Source organism: Pongo abelii, chromosome 7 (assembly GCF_028885655.2).
Source record: "Pongo abelii isolate AG06213 chromosome 7, NHGRI_mPonAbe1-v2.0_pri, whole genome shotgun sequence".
NCBI classification, from domain to species: domain Eukaryota; kingdom Metazoa; phylum Chordata; class Mammalia; order Primates; family Hominidae; genus Pongo; species Pongo abelii.
The window spans coordinates 160,521,303-160,537,988 of NC_071992.2; the positions used below are offsets into that span (position 1 = coordinate 160,521,303).

Below are 16,686 nucleotides of genomic sequence, written 5' to 3' on the forward strand. Positions count from 1 at the left end.
ACAGGGGCTCCACCACCCATGCCAGAAACTGCAAGGCCATCCTGCCCTCGTTCTCGCCTTCATCTCACATCCAAGCCAACTCCAAGACCAGCCCATCCAGTACCACTAAACATTTCTCAGCTCTGCCACTCTCTCCACCTCCATGGCACCACCTGTGAACCAGCCACCCTCATTGCTTGCTTGGATGACTACAGTGGCCTCCTTACTGTGTGCCACTCTGTAGCTTCTTCCCTCCAATCTGTTCCCACATGCCCTTCCTTAAAGATCAATCAAGATCACAGCCACAGGCCCTGTCCCGACCTGGGCCCTTCATCCCTTCCCAGCACATACATCCACCCCGCTCATTCTCTGCTCCACCACACTTTTGGTTTCTTCGGTGAAGCACACTCCCCGACTGGATCTGGCCCACCTGCTGTACCCTCTCCCAGCACCAGTGCCTCTTCCAGGCAGCATTTATATATGATCGTTCAATTCATAGCCACTCCCCACTAGCTGGTAAAGTCGATAAGGTGGGGACATGCCTGCTATGACTAGCACTGAACCCCCAATTCCTAACACAATGCCTGCCACAGTTGGTGGCCAACATATGTTTTCGGAGGAAAGAACACTGGCATATACAAAGGGAAACAGAGATGGTGCATCAGCCGGAGTTATTTTATTTTAGGAGATTTATTTTAAAGGGCTTGGTCACATAATTGTGGAGGCTGGCAAGTCCAAAATCTGTAAGGCAGGCTGGAAACTCAGGCGGGATTTCTATGCTACAATCTTCAGGCAGAATTCCTTATTTTCCAGAAAACTTCAGGTTTTTTTCATTCTTAAGTTCTTCTGCCAGGCACAGTAGCTCACACCTGTAATCCCAGCACTTTGGGAGGCTGAGGCAGGAGGACTGCTTCAGCCGAAGAGTTTGAGGCCTGCCTGGGCAATGTGGTAACACCCCCTGTCTACAAAAAAAATGTTTTTAATAAAAATTAGCCGAGTGTGGTGGCACACACCTGTGGTCTCAGCTACTTGGGAGGTCGAGGCTGCAGTGAGCTATGATGGTGACACTGCATTGCAGCCTGGGCAACAGACTGAGACCCTGCCTCAAATAAATAAATAAATAAATAAACAAATTTAAAAATTAAAAAAATAAATTTTTAAAAAGTTATTCAACTGAATGGACGAGGCCCACCCAAATAACTGAAGGTAATCTCCTTTAAAGTCAACATCTTGTGGCTATTAATCACGTCTATTAGACGTCTAATAGACGTGATTAATAGCTGCAAGTATATAATAGCTTCACAGCAATATCTAGGCTAGATTTTGACCAAGCACCCGGACACTATAGCCTCACAAAATTGACACATAAAATGTAACCATTACTGACTGCATCAACCCAAGAGGCTAACAGTGAAATAAGACCCTGATAAGCTAATTTTCAAATGTTGAAGGAAAGCCCAACAGAGACACTCTATAAAGTTAGAGGGGTGACTGAAGAGACCTCAACTCTGGTTCTTGGGGGCTCTGGTCCCTGGGGCCAGAGTGACTGAGCCAGGATTACAGTCTGAAGCATTAGAGGAGGGGTGGGGGTAGGCCCCCCATTGTGAGGTCCAGGTAGAATGCTCAACTCAGACCGATCCCAGCCCTGGCTGACCTTCTTCCCCTTCCTCATTCCCACATTCTACCAGGAGTCTGTCCTCTGGCCTGTACCTGGACTTCGCTATCCTCTCCCTGCCCCAAAAAGAGGTTTGAGGGAGAACAGCCACAGAGCCAATGAAGGCCACGAGGACACGACCTCACTCAGTACTCAAGGTCAGTACCATAGAGTTATCTGTAGATAGCTCTAAGAGAAGGGGAGCATCATGAGGACTGAGTCCTGAGTTCTTAGAACCAAGTGAGGGATGCAGTCTTGGGTTCCTGAAGGACTAAAGTCAGGAAAATTCAAGGAGCTGGGGAATAGAGATCCAAGTGCGGAGAAGGCAGTGATGGGAGATTTGGAATAGGGAACGCTGAGTCACCAAAAATGGAAACTCCAAGTTATAGAGAGCTCCTGGACCAGCAGTAAGATAGAGACTCTGAGCACCTGGGTCAGAAGAAATCATGGGCGAGTGTCCAGGCCTTCAAGACACAGCAACCAGGAGAAGGCTGAGAGGCCAAACCCAGGCATGTTCAAGATCACCAAGAAGGGGCATCCTGGCCAGGAAGGTGGAGTGGTGGGTTTTCATTCAACAAATATTTACTGTTTACCTACAAACATTGTGCCAAGCCATTTGCTGGACACTGGGGTTTCCAGGAACGTGTTACAATCCCTGACCTCACTGTAAAGCCAGTGGACAGTGTTAAGGAGCTGGCACGGAACGAACTGGAACCAGGGGAAGTGCTATGACACAGGACACATCTGCTGGGGAAACCCAGCAGGCAGCAATTAACTTGCGGTGGGGGAGAGGAAGCTTCACAGATGAGGCACCATGAGGGTGAAGTTGGCCAGACAGAGAAAGGGCCAGGACATTCCAGGCCGAGGCAAGGCCTGTGTACAGCCTGGTGGCATGGAGAGCTGAGTGTGTTAGAGCAGAGAAGGCAAGGAGGAGGGCACAGCCTCTGACCTCACAATACCCAGGGCCCGCTGGGCCAGCCTTGCAGACTCTGCACCCTCCTTCTGCCCGGGCAAGGCCCGGGGCCCTGGGCAGCCTCCAGGTGCAGTGCCCTCCTGTGGGCCACACCCTTCCCACTGCCCCAGGGCATGTCTCTACTCACCAATTATGAGGGGCTTCGGCATCAGATAGAGAGGCTGGTGCGGGAAAATGAGGAACTGAAGAAGTTGGTGCGGCTCATTCGGGAGAATCACGAGCTCAAGTCAGCGATCAAGACTCAGGCAGGCGGGCTCGGTATCAGCGGGTTCACGAGTGGGCTTGGTGAGGCAACAGCAGGACTTCCCTCACGCCAGAACAATGGTAAGAGGCCTCGGTCCCAAGAGAGTGGGGAGGGAAGCGGGGACTGCACCAGAGAGGAGAGACTCCGTGTGCTGAGGTCTCAGGAGGTTATGGAAGGAGTGCCCTTCTCCTTGCCCTCTCTGCTCTAACACACTCAGCTCACCAGACAACGTGCTTCCTGTCCTGGAGGAGGCTGCATTCCCTCCTGTCCAGGGTGGACCTCTCCACAGGTGCTCAGAGCCCACCCACCCCTGCAGTGACCTGCCTCCATCACAGGCCCTGCACCTTGCCCTCCTTACCTGGCCCTCTCCTCTGTCCACCATCAGGTATGAAATCTTCCTCCTTCCCTGAAGGGACACCTCTCCTCTTTCTGGTCTCTGCTTATTTAAGCCTCTACAGCTTGGCAACGAACCCTGACACCACTGCTCTAGAATGGTCACAAGTGGCTTCCTAGGTGCTGCTCCTTCTCCACCTCTGCATGGCATCTGAGATCGATAGCCCTCCTCCATGACCCTCTTTCTGAGTTCCCAAGCCATCTTGTCCATCCCCCTGGCTCATCTTAATTGAGGCTGCTCCCAGGCTCTGGGTCCAGGCCCTGTCCCTCCACCCTCAGCCAGCCTACACACAGCGCAGCTTCAACACTCCACTAGAACTCAAGATCCCCTCCAGATCCTGCAGGCTCAATGAGTCACTGGAACTTAGCGCACTCCAAACTAGACATGTTTCTGACTGATAAGTTGGGTCTTTCCAGCGGCTAAAGCCCTTCAGGCTTGTGCTCACTCCCCTCCTGTCTTAATTCCCTGCTCCCTACCCACTGGGTTCCCTGCCATACAACCTGAAATGTGGCATATGGCTGGTCTTCAGTTCCCCCTTACTGATCACGAGCACACAGACACCTCTAGCTTTAAATGTTATACCTCTAATGACACAGAGACAACAGACAGGGTAAAAAAAATAATACACATGGGGCCAGGTGCGGTGGCTCACACCTATAATCCCAGCACTTTGGGAAGCTGAGGCAAGCAGATGACCTGAGGTCAAGAGTTTGAGATCAACCTGGCCAACATGGCGAAACCCCGTCTCTACTAAAAACACAAAAATCTTCTGGACATGGTGGTTCATGCCTATAATCCCAGCTACTCGGGAGGCTGAGGCAGGAGAATCACTTGAACCTGAGAGGTGGAGTTTGCAGTGAGCCAAGATCACACCACTGCACTCCAGCCTGGTCAACAGAGCGAGACTCTGTCTCAAAAACTAATAATAGGCTGAGTGCAGTGGCTCAGCCCATAATCCCAGCACTTTGGGAGGCCAAGGTGGGTGGATCACCTAAGGTCAGGAGTTTGAGACCAGCCTGGCCAACATAGTGAAACCCCATCTCTACTAAAAATACAAAAAGCTAGCTGGGTGTGGTGGCACATGCTTGTGATCCCAGCTACTCAGGAGGCTGAGACAGGAGAATCCCTCGAACTGGGAGGCAGAAGTTGCAGTGAGCCAAGGTTGTGCCATTGCACTACAGCCTGGGCAAAAAGAGCGAAATTTTGAAAGAAAAAGAAAGAAAGGAAGGAAGGAAGAGAGAGAGAGATGGAAGGAAGGAAGGAAGGAAGGAAGGAAGGAAGGAAGGGAAAGAAGGAAAGAAGAAAAGAGAGGGAAAGGAAAGAAGGAAAAGAGAGGAGGAGGAGAAGGAGAAGGAGAAGGAGAAGGAGAAGGAGAAGAAGAAGAAGAAGAAGAAGAGGAGGAGGAGGAAGAAGAAGAGGAGGAGGAAGAAGAAGGGGAAGGGGAAGAAGAAGGAGAGGAAGAAAGAAGGAAGAAGAAGAAGAAGAAAATAAAACAAAAGAAAAGAAGAAGGAAGGAAGGAAGGAAAGAAGGAAGGAAGGAAGGAAGGAAATCTTCCTGTTTAAGAAGCTAGACTCTGGTTTCGTACTCCCAGGCTAACCAAGCAAGCCCTCTCCTCCCAGCTTTCATTCTTAAGGGAATCCTTAGACCACTTCAGATCTTCCAACTCCCAAAAGGTCAAGCTTTGAGGGTTAGGAAAGACTTCCTGGAGGAGGTGAGCCCAGTCAACTGGTTGTGAAGGGGAAAGGAGCGTGCCACAAGTAGAAGTGACTCATACAAATGTCTGGCCCTAGGGATTGCAGGAATGAGAAACAAATGTGCAATTAAAGCCCTGACCCGTGTGTGTGTGTGTCTAATGTGGGTGTATGTGTGTGAATGTGGTATGAGAGTATGTGTGGTACACACTTATGCACCACACATACTCTGTAGTGTGAGTATGGAGTGTGTGGTGTGGGTGTGTGAATGAGTGTATATGAATGTGTATAGGAAAATGTGCATGATGCTGACTCTGGGCATACTGCCTAGGAGTTAGCCTTGCTCACAAGGAGCAGTGCTGTAAAAAGAAAATTAAATGTGATTTTTAAATATTTAAATTTTTTTTTTTTTTTTGAGAGACAGAGTATTGCTCTGTCACCCAGGCTGAAGTGCAGTGGCATAATCTCAGCTCACCGCAACCTCTGCTTCCCAGGTTAAAGTGATTCTCCTGCCTCAGCCTCCTGAGTAGCTGGGATTACAGGTGCGTGCCAGCACACCTGGCTATTTTTTTTTTTTTTTTGGTGTATTTTTAGTAGAGATGGAGTTTCACCATGCTGGCCACGCTGGTCTCAAACTTCTGACCTCAGGTAATCTGCCCGCCTCAGCCTCACAAAGTGCTGAGATTACAGACATGAGCCACCACGCCCAGCACAGGGAGCAGTACTGTAAAAAGAAAATCAAATGTAATTTTTAAATATTTAAATTTTTTAAAAAATAAAACATATATATATATTTAAAAAAAAAGAAAGAAAATGTGGGCCGGGCGCAGTGGCTCACGCCTGTAATCCCAGCACTTTGGGAGGCTAAGGTGGGTGGATCACCTGAGGTCAGGAGTTCAAGACCAGCCTGGCCAACATGGTGAAACCCCATCTCTACTAAAAATACAAAAATCAGCCAGGTGTGGTGGCAGGTGCCTGTAATCCCAGCTACTCGGGAGGCTGAGGCAGGAAAATGGCTTGAGCCCGCAAGGCAGAGGTTGCAGTGAGCCAAGATCACACCCTGCACTCCAGCCTGGGCGACTGAGTGAGACTCTGTCTCAAAAAAAAAAAAAAAAAGAAGAGAGAAAAAATAGGCTGGGCATGGTGGTTCACACCTGTAATCCCAGCACTTTGGGAGACCGAGGTGGGGGGATCATGAGATCAGGAGATTGAGACCATCCTAGCTAACATGGTGAAACTCCATCTCTACTAAAAATACAAAAACAAAATTAGCCGGGCGTGGTGGGGACGCCTGTAGTCCCAGCTACTTGGGAGGCTGAGGCGGGAGAATGGCATGAACCCAGGAGGCAGAGCTTGCAGTGAGCAGAGATCGCGCCACTGCACTCCAGCCTGGGCTGGAGACTTTTGAGACTCTATCTCAAAGAAAAAAAGAAAGAAAGAAAAGAAATTAGCTGGGCATGGTGGCAGGTGCCTGTAATCCCAGCTACTTGGGAGGCTGAGGCAGGAGAATCGCTTGAACTTGGGAGGCAGAGGTTGCAGTGAGCCTAGATTACACCATTGCACTCCAGCCTGTGCAATAAGAGCAAGACTTCATCTCAGAAAAACAGTGCATGTGTGTGTGAGAGGATATGGTGTGTCTGCTTTGACAGTGTGTGATTTGTGAGTGAATGTGTGCATATGGCTCTGTGTGTGTGTTTCTGTGTGTGTGTGTGAATGTATGTAAGAGTGTATGTGGTATGTATGTGTTATGTGGGTGTTTGAGTGTATTTTGGTGTATGTCTGATTGTGAGTGTACATGGCGTGTGTGTGTGGTAGGGGCCAGGGAGAGGTAAAAAATGCAGCTAGAGGGGTCAGATCACCAAGGACTGCAAATGACATGCTGAGGAGCTTGGACTTGCTCCTAAAGGCACTAAGAAGACACTGATGGTTTCTTTTTTTTTTTTTTACTTTTTTTTTTTTTTTTTTGAGACAGAGTTTCGAAGTTTCACTCTTGTTGCCCAGGCTGGAGTGCAATGGCGCGATCTCGGCTCACCACATCCTCCGCCTCCCGAGTTCAAGTGATTCTCCTGCCTGAGCCTCCCAAGTAGCTGGGACTACAGGCATGCACTACCACGCCCGGCTAATTTTGTATCTTTTTAGTAGAGACGAGGTTTCTCCATGTTGGTCTCAGGTCAGCCTCAAACTCCCGACTTCAGGTGATCCGCCCACCTTGGCCTCCCAAAGTGCTGGGAATACAGGCATGAGCCACCACGCCCACCTGACACTGGTGGTTTCTAACGGAGAATAATCATGTTTGTGCTTCAGAAACGTTATCCCAGATGCTATGGGGAAAATGGATTGGAGGGAGAGTAGACTGAGAAAGGGAGATGGATTAGACTGAGGCTGTTGCAGTCATCCAGGTGGGATATGACAGCATGAGCTACAGGTAGAGAGAAATCCATTCACGTTATTTAATAAGAAAACAGAAACCCTAACTGCTTGGATGTGAGGGATGACAAAGAGAGCATCCAGAATGTATCTGTTGTCCCAGCCAAGGCAGATCTCTATAGTTGCCTCAGAGAATCTTTCTCTGGCCACTTCCTCAACCTGTCTGTTCTCTTGGCCATTCCTTGTGACTGGCCTCCTTCATAGAGTCGGGTTCTTATTCTTGATTTGCCCTCATGAACTCGGGCCTTCAATTCCTCTTTCTGGGCCTACCTTCTCCCTTATGCTCTGTGCACAGCTACCTCTGAAATCCCCCTGGTCCAGAGACCTGGCCCAACCCCATTTAGAAGGAACACAGGAGGAAACAGCTTGGGAGGTATGAGCAGGGCTTGGCCTGGTGGGCTGTGGGTGTTTATAAGCATGTGCACAAGGATCCTCTCAGTACAGGACAGAGCTCAGATGGGAAGAGAAGGGGTGCAGAAGGGCAAGGCCAGGGGACCAGCTCTTTCCACAAAACTCCGGAGAGTACAAGAATTTCAAATTCAAATCTGACCTTCCAGGTTGTTACAAAGGTTTATTTGTTAGGATATGAAAATAGAAAGTAGTTTAACAGTTAGCCTGAGTGGTAACTTTTAACTACTCTGACACTTGGTAAATGGGCTTTCATTTATACGCTTGCCCACAGTCCTGCAAACGTTAGAGGTGAGCCTGGGAGAAGGAAAGGCAGTTTTGGAGGAAGAAAATGAGTTGCATTTTGGACAAAATTATTTTAAGATGTCCACACAACATCCACATGGAGTGTCCAGAAGCAGTAGCACTATGAGCCTGAGGCTCGGAGAAGTCAGGTCTAGAGAGAAAAGATTCAAGAGTTACTGATAATTCAGGCTGAGGTAGGGGTGAGGCCATCTGGGAAGACAGCGCACAGTACAGATCCTGACTGAGGACAGGTAGAGGAGTTGGCAAAGGAGCATACAGAGACACAAGGGAAACTTCAAAAGCAGAATGTCACATAAGCCAAGAGACAGCTTCAAAGGGGACAGTGTCAGCAAGGTAAAGGCTGCCAAGAGGTCAAGCAAGAAAAGTACTAAAAATATCCATAGCATTTAGTGGACAATTCATGACACTGGCATTCATGACCTTGGTTAGAGTGATTTCAACCGTCATAGGTGGAATGGCCGACCAGGGTGAGCTGAAAAGTCAGTGAGAAAATGGAGAGAAAAGATGATGGAGATACTCAGTTCAAGAAGTTTGGCCTTGGGGTGAGGGGAGTGGACAGGGAGAGGGCAGTAGCTGGGAGGGCATGGGGTCCAGAGCTTCTTTTCAAGGCGGCAGAGGCCTGAGTTTGTTCATACGTGGAAAGAAGAGGCTAGGAGAGACTGTTGGAAAATATGCAAGGCAAAAGAGGTACATTACGGGGTGGGGGGTGCCCTTGACTGAAAGAAGAGAGTCTCTTCCACTGTCCTGGAAGGGAAGGAGGAAGGAGAGCATGAGTGTGAATGTCAGGTGGTGGGAAGCTAAAGGAAGTCCAGACCCGTGGCTTCTATTTTCTTTGTTCAAATGTTCTTCTCCGAGAGCTAGGATGGAGCGGGCAAGGTCTGAAATAGAGTAAAAATGGGGGGCTGGGCACGGTGGCTCACGTCTGTAGTCCCAACACTTTGGGAGGCTGAGCCCAGCAGATCACCTGAGGTCAGGAGTTGGAGACCATCCTGGCTAACACGGTGAAACCCCGTCTCTACTAAAAATACAAAAAAAAAAAAAAAAAAAAATAGCTGGGCGTGGTGGCAGGCACCTGTGGTCCCAGCTACTCAGGAGGCTGAGGCAGGAAAATGGCATGAACCTGGGAGGCGAAGCTTGGAGTGAGCCGAGATCGCGCCACTGTACTCCAGCCTGGGCAACAAAGCGAGACTCCGTCTCAAAAAAAAAAAGGGAGGGGGAAGGAAGTGAGAGGAGAACTTGGAGGGTCTGTCTGGATGTATAGTGGGCTGAATGGCGCAACCATCTGTGGGATTTGCAAAGGCAGCAGCCATCAATCTGCCTTCTCCAGCAGCATTTGGCAGCCTGAGGGCAGGCATGGGGGAGGCAAGCAGGCAGTGCTGAGGATGGCTCAGCAAGAGTTCAGGCACATCAAAGCTGCTCTGGCTGAGAAGGCAGCCAAAACCAGGAGTGTTGTCAGATGGAGAGAAAATAAAGAGGCCAGTGGACTAGAGATCTGGAGAGGCTCAGAGACCAGGTGGCCAGGAGTGATCTCTGACCAAGACAGAAGGTACAACTGTGTGGTCAGAGTGGGTAATCTGAAGAGGCAGGAAATCAGAAAATGTTGGCCGTTGGCCGAATTAACTTCACCGGGACAAAACAGGCGCCAAGAGCTTCAGACTTGGCCCCGTGCACAGGGCAGGTGGGAGGCGCAGCGTTCAGACTGCAGGGCGTCCTGCTCCTGAGGGCTCAGGGGCTTGCAGGGAGATAGGGCTGTTGGAGTAGCTGGGGAGACAAGAAATGAGGGCCAAGATGGGGGCTCAAGACACTAAAACAGTAACCACTGTAAACTGGCTCCTGCCCCCACTGGTCAGACCTGGCTCCTGCACACAGAGGTCAGGTGACAGGTGGGACAGCCGTCAGCATGGGACAGGCAGTCAAGAAAGGAGGACTGAGGGCCTGCTCTAGCCACCAGCATCCTCCTCATCCCAGCTCTCACCACCCCTCCCTCACCCGAGCCCATACACCTACCTGAGGACCCTCTCCCCTCAGGGCCACCTCGTCCTGCTCTCCCACTGCCTCCCCAAGGGGCTGCAACAGGTTTCCTCCGGCAGGGGGCAGCCTTCCCTTAGTTCCGGAGGGCCTTCCAGCACTGACGCCCGCCCCCATGTCACAGTTTCCCTCACACGAGAACCTGCCTTGAATTCAGGACCTGCAAGCTCCACAGATGCATCCGGCCCCTCAGGACCCGTCAATACCCCACAAGACTCTACCCCACAAGAAACATGTTCCCGCTCAAGATCTGTCCCTCCCTGCTCAGGACACATCCCTCTCCTCTCAGGACCCTCCCCGCTCAGGACCCACTTCCCTCAGGACCATCTCCCCTCAGGATGCTGTTCCCTCAGGACACTCTCCCCTGAGGATCCTCTCCGCTGAAGAACCTCTTGCCTCAGGACCCTCTTCCCTGAGTATACTCTCCCTTCAGGATCCTCCCCGCCAGGACCCTCTCCCCTCACACCCCTCTTCCCTCAGGATCCTCTTCCCTCAGGACCTGATGCCCTTAGGGCCCTCTCCCATCAAAACCCACTCCCCTCAGAACTCTCTTCTCTCAGGACCCTCTTCCCTAAAGACCCTCTCCCCTCAAAACTCTCTTCCCTCAGGACCCCCTCACCTTAAGTACCTCTACCCTCAGTACTTTCCCCCTCAAGACCCTCTGCCCTCAGGAACCTCTTCCCTGACAACCCTCTTCCCTGAAAACCTTCCCCCATCAGGACTCTCTTCCCTCAGGATCTTCTCCCCTGAGGACCCGCTGCCCCCAGGACCCCCTCCCCTCAGAACCCTCTCCACTCAAAACCCTCTTCCTTCAGGAGTCCCTCCCCTCAGGGCCCTCTCCCCTCAGGACCCTCTCCCCTCAGAACCCTTTCCCCTCATAACCCTCTCCCCTCAGAACCCTCTCCCCTCATAACCCTCTCCCCTCATAACCCTCTCCCCTCAGAACCCTCTTCCTTCAGGACCCTCTTCCCTGAGTATACTCTCCCTTCAGGACCCTCCCACCTCAGGTCTCTCTCCCCTTAAGGACCTTCTCTCCTCAGGACCTATCATCTACCCTCAGAACCCTCTTCCCTCAGGACCCGCTCCTCTCAGGACCCTCTTCCCTCAGGACCCTCTTTCTGAGGAACCTCTTCCATGAGGACCATTTCCCCTCAGGACCCTCCCACCTCAGGTCCCTCTCCCCTAAGGACCCTCTCCCCTCAGGACCTACCCTCTCCTCTCAGGACCCTCTCCCTTCAGGACCTTCCCCCTTAGGACCCTCTCCTCTCAGAACGCTCTTCCCTCAGGATCACCTTCCCTCAGGACATTCTTCCCTCAGGACCCTCTCCCCTCAGGACCCTCTTCCTTCAGGAACCCCTTCCCTCAGGACCCTCTTCCTTCGGTATCCTCTCCCCTCAGGACCTTCACCCCCCAGGACTCTCTCCCCCTCACACCCCTCTTCCCTCAGGACCCTCTTCCCTTAGGACACCCTTCCATGAGTACCCTCTGCCCCTCAGGACCCTCTTCCCTCAGGATCCTCTTCCCTGAGGACCCTCTCCCATAAGGACCCTCTTCCCTGAGGACCCTCTCCCCTCAGGACCCTCTCCCCTCACGACCTACCCTCTCCGTCAGGACCCTCTTCCCTGAGGACCCTCTTCTCTCAGGACCCTCTTCCCTCAGAACCCTTTCCCTAAGGGCCCTCTTCCCTGGGACCCTCTTCTCTGAAAACCCTCCCCCCTCAGGACCCTCTTTTCTAAGGACCTTCTTCCCTGAGGACCCTCTCTCCTCAGGACCATATCGCCTCACTACCCTCCTCTCTCGTGACCGTCTCCCCTCATGGCCCTCTTCTCTAAGGACACTCTCTATGCAGGACCCTTTCCCTCACGACCTACCCTATTCCCTCAGGACCCTCTTCCCTGAAAACCCTCTTCCCTCAGGACCCTCTTCCCTGAAAACCCTCATCCCTCAGGACCCTCCCACCTCAGGTCCCTCTCCCCTAAGGACCCTCTCTCCTCAGGACCCTCTTCCCTCAGGACTCCTTTCCCTCAGGACACTCTCCCCGCAGGACCCTCTTCCCTCAGGACCCCCTTCTCTCAGGACCCTCTTTCTTCAGGACCTACCCTCTCCCCTGAAGACCCTCTCTCCTCAGGACCTACCCTCTTCCCTCAGGACCTCTTCCCTGAGGACCTTCTCCCCTCAGGACCATCCCACCTCAGGACCCTCTCTCCTGAGGGCCCTCCCCTTTAGGACCCTCTTCCCTTAGGACCCTCTTCCCTCTGGACCCTCTCCCCTCACGACCCACTCTCTCCCCTGTAGACCCTCTCCCCTCAGGACCTTCGCCCTCAGGACCCTCTCTCTTCAAGACCCTCTCCCCTCAGGACCTTCGCCCTCAGGACCCTCTCTCTTCAAGACCCTCTCCCCTCAGGAACCTCTTCTCTCAGAACCCTCTTCCCTGAGGACCCTGTTCCCTAAAAACCTTCCCCCTTCAGGACCCTCTTCCCTCAGGACCTTCTACCTTAAGGACCCTCTCCCCTCAGAACCCTCTCCTCTCCCCTTGGGACCACCTTCCCTCAGGACCCTCTTCTCTGAGGACCCTGTACCCTTAGGAGCCTCTCCCCTCCGGACCCTCTCTTCACAGGACCATCCTACCTCTGGACCATCTCTCCCCAGGACCCTCTCCCCTTAGGACCCTCTCCCCTCAGGACTCTCTTCCCTCAGGACCCTCTACCCTCAGGATGCTCTCCCCTCCAGACCCTCTCCCTCATGACCTACTCACTCCTCTGAGAACCCTCTCCCTCAAGACCCTCTTCCCTCATAACCTTCCTCCCCTAGGACCACCTTCTCTCAGACCCCTCTTCTTTCAGGACCCCCTCCCCAAAGGACCCCCTTTCCTCAGGACCCCCTTCCCTCAGGACCCTCTCCCCTCAGGACCCTCTCTCTTCCCTTAAGACCCTCTTCCCTCTGGATCCTCTTCCCTCAGGACCCTCTCCCCTTGAAACTCCCCTCAGGACCCCCCTTGGGATCCTCTCCCCTCAAGACCCCCTTCCCTCAGGACCCCTCTCCCCTCAAAACTCTCTTCCCTCAGAACCCTTTCCCTAAAGACCCTCTTCCCTCAGAACCCTCTCTCCTGAAGAACCTGTCCCCTCAGGACCTTCCCCTTCATGACTCTCTCCTCTCAAGACCCTCTCTCCTCAGGAAACTTTTCTCTCAGGACCCTTTTCCCTGAAGACCCTCTTCCCTGAAAACTCTCCTTCCCTCAGGACCCTCTCCCCTCAAGACCTACCCTCTCCCCTCAGCACCCTCTTCCCTGAGGACCCTCTTCCCTCAGGACCCTCTTTCCTGAGGAATCTCTTCCCTGAGGAAACTTTCTCTTCAGGACCCTCCCACCTCAGGTCCCTCTCCCTAAGGACCCTCTCCCCTCAAGACCCACCCTCTCCCCTCAGGACCCTCTTCCTTCAAGATCCTCTTCCCTCAGGACCCTCTACCCTCAGGACCCTCTCATTTCTGAACCCTCTTCCCTCGGGACCCTTTTCCCTGAGGAACCTCTCCCTCGGGACCCTCTTCCCTCAGGACCCTCCCCCCTCAGCAGCCTCCCCCCTCAGGACCCTTTTTCCTGAGGACCCTCTCCTCTCAGGACCATCTCACCTCAGGACCCTCTCCCCCTAGGACCATCTCCCCTCAGGACCTACCTTCTCCCCTAAGGAAACTCTTCCCTCAGGACCCTCTTTTTTGAGGATTCTTTTCCCTGAGGACCCTCTCCTCTCAGGATCATTTCACCTCAGGACCCTTTCCCCTCAGGGCCCTCTCCCCTTAGCACCCTCTCCCTTCAGGACTCTCTTCCCTCAGGACCTTCTTCCCTCATACCTTCTCCCCTCACAATCCTCCCCTTGGTTTAAGTGATCCTCCCATCTTAGCCTCTCAATGTGCTGGGATTCCAGTCGTGAGGCCAGGTGTCTAGCTTTTGCTTTTCTTTTTAACTTCAATTGTTTGATGTAACAAACCTTGCTGAGAGACCTAAATAATTAAATAATCATATAAACGCAGTGAATCTGAAGTCCTCTTCAATGTTCTCTTCAAGTTCTTTTCAAGGTACTTGTACTGGAGCCTAAGATTTTCAACTCACAAATCTAAATAAATTAAACACAAATTATCAAAAGGTTAAGAAATCACTTGTACATATTGCATTGGAATATCACGCAATGGGACTGAAATCTCTTAAACACAAGCTAACAGTGGGTGTCTGTTAGCTGAGGACTCCCATGGCATCTTGCAGTCATGAACCCATTACACGCCTGTAATCCCAGCTACTCGGGAGGCTGAGGCAGGAGAATCTCTTGAACCTGGGAGGTGTAGGTTGCAGTGAGCCAAGAGCGCACCATTGCACTCCAGCCTGGGCAACAAGAGCAAAACTTCGTCTCAAAAAATAAAAAATAAAAATAAAAATGAAGAGTGTGTTGTTTAATTTCCACAGTTGTGAATTTTACAGATTTCCATCTGTTATTGATTTCTAGTCTCATTCTTATGGTCAGAGAAGATACTTTATGTGATTTCAATATTTTAAAACTTAGAGACCTTTTTTGTGATCCATCCTGGAGAATGTTTCATGTTCCCTTGAGAATAATGTATATTCTACTGTTGTTGGAGGGAAGTGTTTTGTATATGTCCATTAGAGCTAGTTGGTTTATAGAAAGGTTTGAGTTCTCTATTTCCTTACTGATCATCTGTCCAGTTCTATCCACTACCGAAAGTGGGGTCTCCAACTATTATTGTAGAACTGTCTATTTCTGACTTTGATTCTGTCAGTTTCTGCTTTATATATTTTGAGGATCTGTTATTAAGTGCATGAATGTTAATAATTGTTACATTTTATTGTACTGAACCTTTTATTAATATATAATGTTCTTCTTTGCCTTTTGTAACAATTTTTTATTTAAAGTCTATTTTGTCTGATATCATATAGCCACCCAGCCCTCCTTTGGTTACTATTTGCACGGAATATCTTTTTTTACCCCTTCACTTTCAACCTATGTGTGTCTTTCAATCTAAAGTGAGTCTCTTTTAGGCAGCATATAATAGGAACATGGGAGTGTTTTTTGGTTGACTGTTTTGTCCATTCTGCCAATCTCTTACCTTTTGACTGCATATTTTAATCTATTTAAAGGAATTCCTGATAAGAAAGCACTATTTCTGCCACATTGCTGTGTATGTATGTATGTATGTATGTATGTATGTATGTATGTATGTATGTATTGAGACAGGGTCTCACTCTTTCACCCAGGCTGGAGTGCAGTGGCACGTCTCAGCTCACTGCAGCCTCCGCCTCCTGGGTTCAAGCAATTTTCCTGCTTCAGCCTCCTGAGTAGTTGGGATTACAGGCATCAGCCACCATGCCCAGCTAATATTTGTATTTTTCGTAGAGACTGGATTTCACCATGTTGGCCAGGCTGGTCTTGAACTCCTGACATCAGGTGATCCACCTGCCTCAGCCTCCCAAAGTGCTGTGATTACAGGCATGAGCCACCATGCCTGGCCTGCTGTTTATTTTCTGCATGTCTTATGTCTTTTTTCCCCTCAGTGTATCTTTTATTGTCTTCTGTGTTTAATTAATTTTCTAGTATACCATTTTGATTCCTTCTCCTACTTTTTTTTTCCTGTAAATTTTAAAGTTATTTTCTTAGTGGTTACCCTGGGGGTCACAATAAACATCTTAAATTTATAACAGTCTAGTTCAAATTAATAGCAACTTAGCTTTAATAGTATGCAAAATATACATACAGTATATAAATAATATATAACTCCTCCCCCTTTATGTTATTATTGTCACAAGTTACATCTTTATACAGTATGTGCACATTAGCATATATTTATAATCATTGTTTTATACATTTGTCTTTTAAGTCATATAGGAAAAATGGGAGATACAAACCAAAAATACAATAATACTGGCTTTGACATCAGCATATGTAGTTACCTCTATTGGTGTTATTTTTTCATATGGCTTCTAGTTACTCTCTAGTTTCCTTTCATTTCAGCCTAAAGGACTCCCTTTAGCATTTCTTGTGGGCAGGTTTACTGGCAATAAATCCCCTCAGCTTTTGTTTATCTGGGAATGTCTTAATTCCTCATTCATCTTTGAAGGATAGTTTTACAGAATATAGAATTCTTCTTTGATCTTTTTACTTTCAGAAGTTTAAATATGTCAAACCACTACCTTCTGGCCTTCATAGTTTCTGATGAAAATTTTGCTGTTAATCTTATAGAGGATCCCTTGTACATGATGAGTCACTTCTCTCTTGCTGCTATCAAGATTTTTTTTTTTTTTTAGAGAGATGGGGTCTCACTATGTTGCCCTTGCTGGTCTTGAACTCCTGGCCTCAAGCGATCCTCTGGCCTCGAAGATTCTGTCTTTCAACTGTCTGATTGTAATGTATCTCAGTGAAAATCTCTGTGAGTTTACTCTACTTGGAGTTCACTGAGTTTCTCTGATATGTGGATCCATGTCTTTCACTAAATTTAGAAAATTTTCAGACATTATTTCTTCAACTATTTTTTCTTTTTCTTTTTTTTTCCTTTTTTTTTTTTTTTTTTTCTGGAGACAGGGT

At 49.8% G+C, this 16,686-nt stretch overlaps 1 protein-coding gene across 2 annotated transcripts in view; it reads left to right on the top strand.

The window, feature by feature from the left end:
- Window positions 1-1,614: 1,614 nt before the first annotated feature.
- The window catches only part of SPATC1 (spermatogenesis and centriole associated 1), a 29,256-nt gene continuing 14,184 nt past the window's right edge, over window positions 1,615-16,686 (top strand). The window contains exon 1 of one of the 2 annotated variants that reach the window (XM_054519252.2): window positions 1,615-1,791. Coding sequence is in view for 1 of the 2 variants with exons in the window: in XM_009244173.4 (XP_009242448.4) it covers window positions 2,720-2,930 (211 nt within the window). In the remaining variant the exon portion in view is untranslated. Of the gene's footprint in view, window positions 2,931-16,686 lie in introns of both variants that reach the window. The other variant, XM_009244173.4, reaches the window with a different exon arrangement.